Source organism: Nansenia antarctica, assembly GCF_963989245.1.
Source record: "Nansenia antarctica genome assembly, chromosome: 19".
Taxonomy (NCBI): Eukaryota; Metazoa; Chordata; class Actinopteri; order Argentiniformes; family Microstomatidae; genus Nansenia; species Nansenia antarctica.
The window spans coordinates 11,295,943-11,311,318 of NC_137692.1; the positions used below are offsets into that span (position 1 = coordinate 11,295,943).

General features: G+C 40.5%; 1 protein-coding gene across 1 annotated transcript; it reads left to right on the forward strand.

The window, feature by feature from the left end:
- Window positions 1-4,432: 4,432 nt before the first annotated feature.
- fas (Fas cell surface death receptor) lies at window positions 4,433-14,257 on the forward strand. Its single transcript, XM_080548929.1, has 9 exons — window positions 4,433-4,510; window positions 5,972-6,029; window positions 6,387-6,518; window positions 7,783-7,900; window positions 8,785-8,867; window positions 9,037-9,120; window positions 12,746-12,801; window positions 13,473-13,491; window positions 13,580-14,257. Exons 1-9 carry the CDS (start codon window positions 4,460-4,462, stop codon window positions 13,879-13,881), a joined length of 903 nt encoding a protein of 300 aa, XP_080405055.1. The 5' UTR covers window positions 4,433-4,459; the 3' UTR covers window positions 13,882-14,257.
- The last annotated feature ends 1,119 nt before the right edge of the window (window positions 14,258-15,376 follow it).

Sequence of the window (15,376 nt, forward strand, 5' to 3'; positions counted from 1 at the left end):
ATAGAGACGGAATTATCTGGAGTAGTGGTATCACAGAAATCCGGTTAGGGACTTGAAAACAGAACAGAGGCAGAATGAGCTAAGCCCGGTGCCAAGCTCCAGTCAAATCCTCACACTTTCACCCTTTCCTCTCGCCGTCCTCCACCTGTTCTCTCTCCTCATCCTCTATTTAAGATTAGATTAGGTTAGATTAGATTTAACTGTATTGTCATCGCAGAGTACAAAGGACTATACAACGAAATGCAGTTTAGCATCCAACCAAAAGTGCAAAATAGTGATATAAGGGCACGGCATAAATAGAACTAGAATGGTAATGATAGGTGACTATGCAATATACAGTATGTGCAGAGGTAGTATTGAGATATATACAGTTATGAGCTATGTACAGTTAGGTAGCTAGTGAGGTAATTTATGTACAGTATATAATGTGCAGAAGTATAAAAGAAGCTATATCAGGAGACATGTGCAATGTGCAATATACAGTAGGAGCAAAGGTAGCAATGTAAACTTCAGTAGTGCAAAGGTTCTAGAGAGCTCACATTAACCAGGGATGTGCAGCCATCAAAGTATCAAATACAACACCCCGCTCCAAACCTTGTCCTTAGCTTGACCTCATACTGTCCTTCCTCTGTCCTAACACTGTTCACATCATCTTTATCCTGACCCAGTCCTTAGCCTTACGGCTGGGACACTGGAAAGCTCTACCTCAGCAGCGTGTGTTCTGCTGTGTAGAGCTGCTCCGGCTCTCCCGCTTGCGGTGTCCATACAGACAGTGTTCCTGCTGCCAGCCCTATCTTTGTACATTGAGTTTGCCTTTGATAATGGCCATCAATAATATAATGTCTCATTTCATTTCATTTCACTTCACACAGTTCTGGGTTCAGGCTCTGCTGTCATCCAACCTTAATGAGAGGTTCGAAAAGTGAAACGGTTATAAGCAGGAAAGCAGTCACGTCGTTTTTGTTTACCCTCGTTCAGAGCAAGAGAGAGACAGAGAGAGAGAGAGATCACTGGAAAAATACTGCCCTTCACCTGATGTTCTTTTAACTTATTAACATAATATAATTATAGCCTACGTGGGGTTTCTGCTATGACTACCGTATACGTAGTATACCTACTATAGTATAATAGTACCTATACAGCTTTTAATTTGAAACAGATAGTGGAAGTGTTGAGTTAAATAAATGTTTATGACATATTTACAGATATAGACATTGAAACTAGTGTATGTTGCTGGTATGATGTCAATATGACCATCAACAGATCATTTTCCCCTTGGCAGTGTCATCAGGCGACATGGCATACATTTCCACAGCTACTCTGATGGCACTCTACTCTATATTGCTGTGTCTCCTGATGACTATCTCTCTAAGTGTTCTATACGTAATGGTGAGTTGTTGATAAGTGTATTTTAGACATTATCGCTTGGATGGCTCAGACCAGGACAAAACAGAGGTATTCGTCACTGGAGCAGAGGCACTGAGAGAGACACTGACCACTACATTGGCACTGGCACTCAGTCCTAGGCACCAGGCCAATAACCTGGGTGTCATCATCAATTCCAATTTGACTTTCAATAAACCAGGACCAGAAGGAGAGCACACATAACACCTGTTTTAAAATCGCTGCACTGGCTACCTTTTAATACATTTTTTGTTAATTGATTTTAAGATTATTTTATGGGTTTACAAAGCACTAAATGGTCTCACTCTCCCGACTACATGGTTTTAAGATATGTACCTACTAGATCCCTCAGGTCCTCTGGTACCGGTCTCTTGGTTGTTCCAGGGGTCCGTCTAAGACCCATGGCGAGGCCGCCTTTAGCCACCATGGCCCCAGACTTTGGAACGGCTTGCTGCAGGACTTTGAGTGCGGCAGAGAGTGTGGATATCTTTAAAAGAAAGCTTAAAACACACCTTTTTAGCCCTGGCTTTTATTTAGTGTTTATCTCAACTTCTGGTTTCCTGGTTGTATTGTGTTGTATTTATTGTATCTATTTCTTATTCTGATTGATTGATTGATTGATTGATTGATTGATTGATTGATTGATTGATTGGTAGATGCAAGAACATACAGCCATACACGGAATTGTAACTCTACAGAAACAAAGCATATTAATACAGACACACTCCCTTACAGGCATCTGGGAGTATTGATATAGATGTAACTGCAGGAAATTAGAAACATTGTCCCTCCATCAACATTTACAATCTATTCCTAAAATCAGTGAGAGCATGGAAAGAGAGAGGATCAATGTGAGCTGGAAAATGAAAATGTGTGTGTGCGTGCGTGCGTACATGCGTGCGTGTGCATGTGTGTGTTTCTATGCATGCATTTGCATGCTTGTACTATATGTGTGGTTTCTGCACCCCTGAGCAACCCTGAGATTTTCCTCATCAGCGGTGAGATCATTCACTGTGGTCCTGCAGCATGCTTGACTTCCTGTTCTGTGTGCTGCACAGCATCAGATTGGGGATCAGCATGTGCAACCACTTCCTCTCTGAGGCAGAGGTGCAAGGCAGGCCAACACTAGCAGTGATGTACTGTACAGGTGCATCTCCAAAAGAAATGATATCATGGAAAAGTTCATTATTTTCCGTTATTTAATTTAAAAAGTGAAAAGTTCATATATTCTAGATTCATTACACATGAAGTGACATATTTCAAGCATTTTTGTTTTAATGTTGATGATTACTGCTCATGAAAATCTATAATCCAGTATCTCAAAATATTAGAATATTACATAAGACCAATCAAAAAAGGGTTGGATAATACGGAAATGTCAACCTTCTGAAAAGTACAGTATGTTAATTTATGCACTCAATGCTTGGTCGGGGCTCCTTTTGCACAAATGATTGCATCAATGCGGCATGGCATGTTGCATTTGTTATAACATCAACAAATGTTAATAACATCAACAAATGTTATAACATTTGTTATAACATCTAGTCTAGTCTAGTGTTTGTTATAACATCTAGTCTTATTCTTACTAGAGAATAAGAATATAGAGGAAGAATCTGCAGGAGTGTGCTGTCGCTGTGATGTTTTTTAGTTTTGTTTTTTTAAACCTTTATTTAACCAGGTGACCTCACTGAGATAAGGAATCTCTTTTCCAAGAGGGACCTGGCCAAGAGGGGCAGCACAAGGACACAGGCATACATTCAATACACAGATAATAAGATAAGATAAGATACATAATACAAAATAACAAGAAATTAAAAGCAGGTTTGGGCGGGCACAGATACTGAATTAAAAGCAATGACAATTTCCAATACTTTCACCTTCTAAGACCTTTAAAATCGTTACGAAAGCATCATAACTGATTAGTTCTTTTAATTTGAAGTCTTTCTGGAGAGTATTAGGGGGCAGTGTACTTTTTACGCTTTTTTGCCCAGCTTAGTACGAGCACGCGGAACATGCAGTTTTAAAGTGTCCTGTGAGCGGAAGCTAATGCTCATGGTTTCTGAGGAGATGTGAACACAGATAGGTAGGGACCAGGCCAAGGAGAATTTTATATATAAAGCTCAACCAATGGGTGTACCTGCGTACATACAAGGATGGCCAGTCCGCTTTTATATACAATGTGCAGTGATGAGTAAGGTGTTTACAACCAGTGACAAATCTCAATCCACAATGATACACAGAATCCGAAGATTGCAGACATTGAGCAGAAGTTGTTCATCGCAAGTTAATACAATCTTGGCCAGGTCTCTTTTGTAAAAGAAGTCATCAGACCTCAGTGGGACTTTGTGGTAAAATAGACATTTAACACGACTAAACAGCCCTGTCTATTTTACCTACTATTAGAGCTGCCTCAGGGGTCCATAGACCATAGTCTTTACAATGGGAAGCTGCTACTTACACACAACGACCACTAGTTGGCCACCTTGTAAATCAGCCTGCCTCCTACACAGAAAAACTGCAAAATAGCTTCATACTAGCTTATCCTGATGTGATTTTGAAAATATAAGGATACTGGGTGGTAGAACGCACATATCTAGGATATACGTATGTGTTTATATCTATATCTAAGATATAAAATAAAATAAATACTCACTTGGTCAAATGACCCCACCCACCACGGCTGTTCTAGTGTTAAGAGGTGTTCCCAGACCCACACATCATATCCTCTCCTGACATGCCCTCAATGCAGTTCTACAATCTAATCCAAGTGAGTTTCAGCCACGAGGTGTGTCATAGAAAATGTTGATGGCTTTTTTTCAAGTAACAGTGCACACATATAGACTGTACACACATTATTATTCGCGTGTTTTGACACACAATGGCTCAAACACATAAGGCCTATTGTGCACATTGGGCACTAGAGGGTGTCAGAAATTCAGAATTACTGTAGAATAACTGTAGACTATTACGGTACTGTACTTCCTACATAGCCCAGTTGGATCAAGATTCAGAGCAGTGCAGCAATCCTTCTTTCCTGGTGGATTCAATTCGGAAAATGAGCGGATATACATTTGTATTCATATCTCTAAGTTTTCTATACGTAATGGTGAGTTGAAACGGACGTCTGACCAATTGGTAACTTTGTATTATTGTCATAACTCATGACATCATTCTCAGATCGGCGGTGTTCAATAACTCATCAATAACGCCTATTGATGGCATAGCCATGCGTTATGTTAGTGTGTCGTTATTGAAAGATAGGCTACCGGTATATTAATGTTTTTGGTTTTTTGTATGTTTTAATAACTTCAGAGAAGGACATCGGCGAATTCTTTTACACGAAGTGTCTGTTTCACTTTCGATATCCATTGACTTTCTTAATAGCCCCACCTGTGACTAGGATTATAATACTATATTTACACAACATCTACATGTAAATATAAATAATCATAGCCACAGTTCGTGAGTTTAGAATGAGAAGGTTCTATCTCCGTTTAGAATGATAAGGTTCTATCTCCGTTTAGGGTAGTTCAGAGATATTGAGCGTCAACATTTTTACATTCCATTATGTTCTGTGAGATGGAACCTTTGTATTTTATGAATTACTAACTCAAAAATGTCAACATTTAAAAAATAACACCACACAGGCATTAATAAACACCTAATGGATCAGATTATGTAAAAAACTACATTTTGACAAAAATGGAGATAGAACCTTATAATTCTACGTCACGAGAGTCTCGTTACACAGCAAGCACGCTGGGGTTCCCCTGCAATTGAGCAAACGCGTCCAAGTCCATTCGCGTTCACTGCTCAATTGCCGATTTTCATCGCCGACTTTTCGTTGTGTTGTGGGGTACATTTTCGCATTCAGATTAAGATCTCGCTGTGCTAAAAGTTTGTTAAATGAGCTAAAGTAGCTGAGGCGGTAATGGCACAAAAGAGCTTTTTGATTGTGACCAGCCTAAAGCACATCTGTGCAATAATCCTGCTGTCCAATCAGCATGTGGATATGGCACACCTGTCAGGTGGATGGGTCATCTCGGCAAAGGAGAAATGCTCACTAACACAGATTGAAACACATTTGAGAACACACTTTGAGAGAAATATGACTTTTTTTGTGGAGCAAAAAACAACAGAAGTGTTGCATTTATATTTTTGTTCAGTGTATCTTCCGCCATAGATTGAAGACCCATCTCTTCAGGCTACATCTTAACTGTCCATCCTAACGACCTCTTCATCCCCACTACCCCCTGTACAGTTTTTCTACTGTATATAAATTAATAATAATATATATATGTTACGGTACATGTGGGAAAACTAGGGTTAGGGTTAGGTGCTACGGTGCTAGGGTTAAGGTTAGGGTTAGGGTTAGGGGTAGGGGTAGGGTTAGGGTTAGGGTTAGGATTACGGTTAGGGTTAGACATGCCAGCATGTACCAAGTCGACGTAGCACCTAACCCTAACCCTAGTTTTCCCACATGTACCGTAACATATATTTTTTGGGGATTCATACCAAATGAATGAATACCAATAACTCTCTCTCTCTCCCTCTCTCTCCCTCTCAGGGCTGTCAAGATGGTTCCTACCGGCATGAAGGAAAGACATGTTGTCGTTGTGCTGCTGGTAAGCTAAGCACCATATTAGTTTAGTTATGGTTGACTTGAGAATGATTGAACCAACTTCTTACTTCTGCTACACCAGTTTCTGAATAGACACTTTGTTTCTGACTATATGTCTTTGCACATCAAGTACCTTTGTGGTGTGTGTGTGTGTGTGTGTGTGTGTGTGTGTGTGTGTGTGTGTGTGTGTGTGTGTGTGAAAATGTAGCCTATAGGTCATCGCAGTTGCAGTTTAAAAGCTTAATAGTAATTATCATTCATAATATTGATGATGATGATGATGATTATGATGATGACTCCCTCCTCTTGTCCCTGGGCTCTGTGTGTGTGTGTGTGTGTGTGTGTGTGTGTGTGTGTCTAGGTCAGCACCTGGAGAAACACTGCAGTGTAAAGCCAGAGGACAGGACCTGTTTGCACTGTGAAGCAGGCACCTACAACAGTGATCCCAACGCTCGGGACTCCTGTGAACCCTGCACTTCCTGTGATGACAAAGGCATGTTTGTTTGTTTGTTTGTTTATTTGGATCCACCATTAGATCCAGCAAATATGCAGTAGCTATTCTTCCTGGGGTCCCCATACCATACTTTCAAACAATTCTTCATCTTAAACACTTAAATACAGACAATACACTTCCATAACATTCATACATACATACATTAGCCCTAGTATTTACATTAACATTTTTAGTTGAAGACAACTTAATAACAAAATAAAGAAAACTAATACAGAAAGAAAAGTGGAGAGACAAAAACATAACTCTCCTTACCCTTGGGATCACAAGACAGCTCAATTCACCAGTGAGAAACACTTCGTTGTTTTCAGGGTATCCCGTATGTAAACAGATACATCTTTAATTTTTTGTTAAAGCAACTTCTGTTGCTATCTGAAACAAAAAAGCTTGGTAATGAATTCCATGCCACCGTTGCTCTGTAGTGAACCGTTCCTTTTGCTACATTTGTTCTGCAAATTCACCACGTAACACTGTACAACGAGAGGAAAACAACCCTGTGTTCCATGGATTGAGTGCAATCTACAGTGCATTGAATTCTATTGTGTTATTATCTGTCTGCTAGTCATTGCAGTGTATGTCAGTGGAATGTATAGCACCATGTTGTGCTGCAAAACAAATTCCACCCACCTAGGTTGTGTGGGAATAAAAGGAAGTTGTACTGAATCTTGTTAGGAAATATTCTAATCATTGTGGGAGAAAACGCACTCATAAGAGCATGAGTTAGGCTGTGTGAGAGAAGATTTGAACCCAGCAACCTGCTGAGTTGTTTGAAGTACTGTACATTAGACCAACATACAGCACTATAGCAGGTATCAAAGCTGTGTCCTGGAACACTTTAGTGTATACAGTACCAGTCAAATGTTTGGACACACTTCCCCATTCAATTGAATTAGGCAAAAGAACATTATTGTGTGCATATGTTAAAACCATTGTCTTTCAGACATGCACATGTTTACGTGATTCTATTTTGCAAAATGAACATTATAGATTTACTGCTCAATTCATGTCCATTCTAGAGAACTTGACCTTTACCTTTATCTTAACAAATTATTCAAATATGTCCTAACGTACAGCAAATGCATTTAAAGGGGGGAAATGTGTAGTTGGAGATACATTTTCGGACTTCTGAATTGATTCTTGAAGAACATAACTGTGGCCATTTGAATGACAGATTGCATCTTTAAAGCAATAATGAGATCTTGAAGTCACTCTAACCCGACTACGGTGGTTGTCTTCTTGTCTGTAGCGAATATGGAGGAAGAGGACAAATGCACCATCGCAGTCAACACCGTATGTCGATGCCAACAGAATCACTACTGTGACAAAGGGAAGGAGCACTGTACGGCCTGCTACCAATGTGAAACGTGAGTTCCATCAGCTCAGAATGTACAGTAAAATGTACAAAACAGTCAGCCTGTTTTTCCAGAATGAATTAGCTATTTCATGGTAAGGTACAAATAATAATTATATACATATATACAGTATATACACTCACAAAACACTTTACTAGGAACACCTGTACACACATTCATTCAGGTGGTGTAATCGTGTGGAGAATGGCACACTTTGGGCCCGTTAATACCAATCAATCATCGCTTGAATGCCACAACCTATTTGAGTATCGTTGCTGACCATGTGCATCCCTTCATGGCCACAATATACCCATCTTCTAATGGCTACTTCCAGCATGAAAATGCACCATGTCACAAAGCAAGTCATCTTAAATTGGTTTCATGAACATGACAATGAGTTCAGTGTTCTTCAGTGGCCTTCCCAGTCACTGGATCTGAAGTCAATTGGGATGTGGTCGAACGGGAGATTCACAGCTTGAAAGTGCACCTGAAAAATGGGCAGGAATTGCGTGATGCAATCATGTCATCATGGACCAGAATCTCAAAGGAATGTTTCCAACATCAATGCCACGAAGAATTAAGGCTGTTTTGAGAGCAAAGGCAGGCCCTACCCAGTATTAGTATAGTGTTTCTATTAAAGTGTTCAGTGAGTGTGTCTATATAATACATACACACATATACACGCATATAGACACTTATAATTTCCAATCACTGCCTGTATTTGGGGTCATAAGTGACAATAACCTATTGATATATTGATTGATTGGTAAGGATAGTGTGTCAGGTCCTACTTTTTTGTTAAAGATTGAAAGAGTAATGTTGGTTGATGTTAGGATTTTAACCTGTTCTAAATAGTGATAGCGTTTGTCCACATAAATGCTTGATCATTCTTTAAGATGTCCATATGGGGAAAAAGTCGCCTGTACAGCCACCAACGACACAATATGCCTTGACCCCAAAGAACAGAGAGAACACACAGGTATGGGCAAAGACATGACATTTCAATAACGTACAGTGAATTAGAAGATGCTGTTTCATGACTTGTCTTATTTGAACAATTGTAACTAATGGAAATGGCAAATAACATATTATTTGGACTGTTCCCCATATATATCATATATATTCTCTTTTCTTTTTCTTTTGGGCAGGGCTTCTTATTGGGATCCCTTTCGGATTTCTCCTCGTTGCCGTAGTCCTAGTCCTAGTCTTATCCCTAAGGAAGAAGAAATGTGGTAAGTATGATGGTCATTATTATGCCTGATAGCAGCTTAATGACCAGAAGGGGGAGCAAGAGACTTGTCTATCATGTAGGCTTCTGTAGTAAAGAGACTTGTCTATCATAGGCTACTGAAGTCAAGAGACGTGTCTATCATGTAGGCTACTGAAGTCAAGAGACTTGTATATCATGTAGGCTACTGAAGTCAAGAGACTTGTATATCATGTAGGGCCTACTGTAGGCTACTGAAGTAAAGCAGGAAATGCAAATAGCAGAGCCGTGCTGCTCCCTATCTTTCCCATTCTAGTGAGTAAAACCTGCAGTTCCTCTTGCTGTGACATCAGAGGGCACACATCATGTAAGGAGAGTAAGCAGAGAATCCATTGGGGAAACAAAGATCAAAGGCCAAAAGCGTTTCCACAGAAAAATGTGTCATGTTTAACTTTGTAGCATTACGTTTTCAGGTTTGCTTTCAATCACTTGGAGATGAATTGTAACAGACATTTGGGCACCAGATTGGAACACCCCACTCTATTAACCATCAAAAAAATCTATAAGTGGTTTTAGGAACAAATTGTTTGAGGGAAAGCTCCATCCTTACACGTATGTGTGCCTTGCTGGTACACATACATAATGTTTTGCTGGAGGTTCTTGTGTATACTGTGTAGGTTATCTGGTTGGAGTAGGTAGAGGTGTTTTTGGTGTCACGGCCAGGCTCATGACCATGACAAAAGACGGGAGACACACACACGATCTTTAAAGTAATGAAAATAAATGTTTTATTATAAACTAAATGAGGCTAAATACAATAATAAGATGAGGTGTGGTAGTCAGTAAATCAGTGGTGTAATGTGAGTGTAGTGGAAAGTGGTGAGGTGAGTGTTGCATGGTGTGAAACAAGGAACAAACAAATAAGACAAATAATGGTGCCTAGAAGGGGGCCTCCATACTGAGGCCTGCATGGGTCTCTTATGCCCTGGATCCTGGAACCAGGTGGGGCACAATCAGCTGTCCACCAGCTGACCTGCATTCTACTGATTAGTAACCCTGTCCAGCAGGAGGCCTCTCTGCAGACAGGGAAACAGATATTAGTACAGGCCAGGACAATATATGGGGCCAGGGCCGTCACACCCCCTCCCATAGAAACAGGGTCCCAAAGGGATCACTGAACAGGGAAACACACCACATGCAACTAATTTGAAAACAGGGTTTTCTACCCTATTCTGACACCAGGTGGTAGTCAAGCATAGTATTAGGCAGTAGTGAGCTGGTTCATCTCTGTAACATATCCCTTCCATTATCCAAAACACAATTATTATAACAGATTACTGCATGTACTGAAAGATAGGGGTACTGTAGCATAGGACACAGACACTCCCACCACACACAAAAAACAACAACTTTACTTCAAGTGTTCCAAGGATTTTAAATTCATTTTCCATAAACATTATTTCATAGCAGCAATACAGGTAGGTTGAGGTATTTGTATGTTCATATACTGATTCATTCAGTCACATAAAAAAAGCAAAAAAACAATTCAAATACAATTTGGCCCAAATTTGTCACGGCCAGACACACACAGTAAAATAATATATAATCACCTGTATTCAGGACCAACCACCATTACTCCAACCTCGGCAACAGGTACCAATGAAGCCATAATTAAGAGGAGCAGGAACAGTAGAAGGGTAAAAACAGGAAATTAATTAACACAAAAACAATTATCTTAACAAGGGGCCCTGGACAATGCATCTGCCACTACATTGTCCTTCCCTTTTATGTGACGTATGTCCAGAGTATATGATTGTAAAAATAAAGACCAGCGAATCAGTCTCTGGTTAGGGCACTTTAAAGAATTTAGAAAGATCAATGGATTGTGATCCGTGAAGACTACCAATGGAGCGAGACCGGACATAATGTACACATCAAAATGATGGAGAGCCCAGACCAAGGCAAGGGCTTCCTTTTCATTAAATTTAGGTAAAAGTTTCAAGTTTCCTGCTGTATCAAATGAGCCTCTATTTGCTCCCCTGGAAGCAAAAGAACCCCCACTACTTAAGACTTCACTACTGATTTTACCGTCTTCAATCAAATTCAACCTATGTCTCTCTAACTCCAATCTAGCCGTTTCAGTTTGCATTTGGACTTCACATTTCATTTTCTCAAGTGCAAATTCCTGGTCTAATCTCAGTTTGAGCAATTCTTTTTCCTGGTCAAATGTAAAAGGGTGCTTAGCAACAGGCGAAGCTAAACCCTTGACAGGCTGTGGCAAAATTGCCATCTCGACCAGTTTCGACTCTAAACATGCCCTAAGCTCATGTTTCTTTTGTTCTACCACCGCTACATCATAATGTTTTGCAACCAATAACAATTGAGCTTTAGTAAAACGGTACAATAAGTCATAGGATGGAGCTGCTATAAACCCCTCTACTCCAGACATTTTTATTTTATTAAATCACAATATTAAGTACAGGACAATGTAGGCCTATGGACCCAAGATGGCGTACACACTGACAACTCAGCGCGCATCAGAGGAAATTGACAACCTCGCAACGGAGCATGCCCCTATCTGACTGCCTACCCCAGGACCTGACTGAGTAAGCTCAACCCTAGTCTTCATGCGTTAGCGGGAGGATCTTTAAACACTAACTCGTCAGCCCGGTTAGACCCCCAGCAAGCTGGTCGCCCACCTGACAGCTAAGAATGTGTCCCCGAGACAATTGCTCTAGCCGCCGTACCGCAACACTACAGAAAAACGCTCAGCCAGACTCAAAGGAGAGAGACCGTAAACCTACCAGGGCAGCCCCGTAGCCTACATGTGCGCAACTGACAGCCAATTGTATACACCCTCTTGCCCCAATAGAAAAAACCCTATCTAAGCACCATTACAAACAAAACGATCGCGCAGATCAATTAACAATAGGCTATTATATACAAAAATGCGATAAGTGTGTCTCCAAAATGCTTAATATGCCACTCAAGGCTTTCAAAAAAAACACCCGCAGGCGATAATTTTGAACTGGTGGGGAATCGACTACGACACCAGTTTGCAGTTCATTCACCAAAATCTCTGCCTAGGCTACTAACAGAGACACGCGCTTATTAACTTAACAAGGCACCCCCTGCCAATCAAGGCAACAAGCCATGGGAGTCGCACCACAAGTAATGATGAACCACAATGTTTTAACTATCAATTAAGCAAAAAAGTACCGGGTAGAATTCAATAGAAAAAAAAAAAGCAATATTTACTTACCAAAAGGTGATCAAAAATAATGCTAGAAAAACGAAAACGGACGAGCCCCCAATTTGTCACGGCCAGGCTCATGACCATGACAAAAGACGGGAGACACACACACGATCTTTAAAGTAATGAAAATAAATGTTTTATTATAAACTAAATGAGGCTAAATACAATAATAAGATGAGGTGTGGTAGTCAGTAAATCAGTGGTGTAATGTGAGTGTAGTGGAAAGTGGTGAGGTGAGTGTTGCATGGTGTGAAACAAGGAACAAACAAATAAGACAAATCTTGGATAGAGGCAGAAAGGACTCTTTCTACGCTCCCCAAACTTTCATATCCAAATAAAGTTGTGAGACATCTATTGAACAGTTTTAAAAATGCCTCTCTTTTGACTCGATCAGGTTCACCTCAAGGGCCAAATGTTGAAGCTGCAAATAATGTGCAGAACCAAGCTCAGGTAAGCTAACCATCTCCACGGACTCTTTTGCTGTTCTGTGTGTTTCCCTCTGGCCCTTCCATTGACCATCTCATCTCTTTTGTGACTAACCTCTGTTCCACTCATCAACTCGTGAACTTAGAATTATAAGGTTCTATCTCCGTTTAGGGCAGTTCAGAGATATTGAGCGTCAAAGTTTTTACATTCCATTATGTTTTGTGAGATGGAACCTTTGTATTTGATTAATTACTAACTAAAAAATGTCAACATTTTAAAAATAACACCACATAGGCATTAATAAACACCTAATGGATCAGATGTAAAAAACTCAATTTTGACAAAAATGGAGATAGAACCTTATAATTCTAACGTCACGAACTGTCCTCTCATCTCAAGGGATTCTTAGTAAGCCCTTACTTGCTCTTTAACTGACCACTAACGTTCACCTCCTTCTATTCTATTTCAAGAATCCCTTAACTCCCCTATGACTTGACTTTGATATGCAAGTTAGTGCTCTCCCTCACTACACATGGTTTTCCTCCTGCTTGTGCCTGACACTGTTTGCTGTGTCTTGTGCTTCTTTGTGTTGTTTTGTATTTCCATGTCTACAATAACTAACCTAGTCACCTGAAAACAGAAATATTGAATCGCAAAATGAGTTTGACATTAACTCTTATGTTGGTTATTTTCAGGAAATGCAGCCTCTGCACGGTAAGTGCATCTTCAAATCATTACTGACCTCAAATGTAATTTACCTTCGTATTAGTCAGAACTTTGATCACAATTTCTCTCTCGTCAGGTGTCGACCTCTCACCGCTCCTCACAGATATTGCTGCAGAGTTGGGATGGAAGGTTATGGAGAAGTTGGCCCTTAAATCTGGAATGAACAAAACTATTATTGAAGCCCAGCAGATAAACTCCCCCGGGGATGCAGAGGAGCAGTGTTTCAAACTGCTGACTGCCTGGGTGGAGCGTGAGGGGAGCAAGGCCTCAGGGACACTCGTACAGACATTACACAACATGGGTAAAAAGGAGCAAGCAGAGAAGGTACTGGCTATCATCAATAGGCAGCATACTGTTACAAGCTGCTCCTCGGGGTGAACACAGGTAGATGCTATGGTGTGGCTGTTTGGTTGAATTAGGAATGCTTGGTAATATGTCAATTACATTAAATATACAAGTAGTAGAACAATAATTATGTAGGCTGTAAATTAGAGTATGTAAAACTAATAGTCTACTTGAGTTTGATCCCCGGCAGAGTCATACCAAAGACTAATACTAAAATAAATACTAAATATGGTCCTAAGCCACTGCACTAAAAGGAAATGGAATCAAGCTTTGTCATTGCAGAGTACAACAAAATGTATTTATGATGTCAAATGTAAGGGGGTCAGAGCCATTGAAAGCGACCCTGGCGCAATTAAGGGTTCAGTGTCTCGCTCAAGGACACATGGCCAGCCGGAATTCGAACCGTTGCAAGCTGCCGACCTTGTGATCGTTAGACGCCGGCTCTACCGGCTGGGCCACGGCCGCCCCGAGAAGTAGGTTGCGTTGAGCAAGGGAGAGGAGGAGACGCTAGTCTGAATTGTCTTTGCAATTTCTCAAGTTTTTGCTGTGAAAAGAGAAGCTCAATCCTGCATAGGGTGACTTGAACACAAACATAGGTTTACACTCGTGTCAGCATATAACTTACATATGCAGCCATAGGTATTAGGAGTCATAGGAGTATTATGCTCTTTCACACCCACACACTCACACTCACACTGTCTTTCCTACCCCACAGCTCTACAACATATAGGTGTATTGTGTGTATTTGAATTTGAATGACAAAATTGAGCCTGATTGTTTGTTTGTTGTTTGTTTCTGTTGTAAACCTACGCTACTGTAACTGTAGTGTGTGAATGGGGATAGGACAAATAAGCTTTGCTTCCTCCTACTCCCTTTCGGACAGCTTAACCAAGTGGATTTATAATTTTTTTATTTTATTCTTTATTTTTTAAATCATTTGTATTCCAATGTACTTGGACTGCTGTTCGAAATAAACTTGAACAAAAAAAACCATAGCTGAGTAACCCTCTGTGTAGCTTAAGATGGAGACTTGGCTTCAGATCAGTTGGCTCAGGACTAAAAGCTGCTGTGGAGACAGCCTCGGCCAGGGTTCTATTGCCTCCCCTAGTGTTCTGCTTTCCTAGGGTTTTCTAGGATAGGGTCACACGGTGACATGCTGGTGTGTCCTTGTGATGCAATGTCCAGACCAGTGGTGGTTCTAGACTGTTTTAAATGGGCTGGCAGAGGAGTGGCAAAGGATTTCTTGGGCGGGGGCGTCAAACAGACTAATTCTTCCTCTATTTTTACACTCACACACACACTCAAACTGATTTTTTGTTTTAATGTTGATTGGACTAGACACTTTCCATGAGCACTGATCAGATTTCCAGAGCGTATTTACAAAGGCACCCTCAGCCAGTACGCATGCGCACACAGAGAGATAGTCAGTAGTTCATGCTCACTTATTTGAGACGGCATCACCCGAATATAAATATTTATATTATTTATGACTCTTGCACTATGATGTTGGTTTGCAATGTCTTGTCGT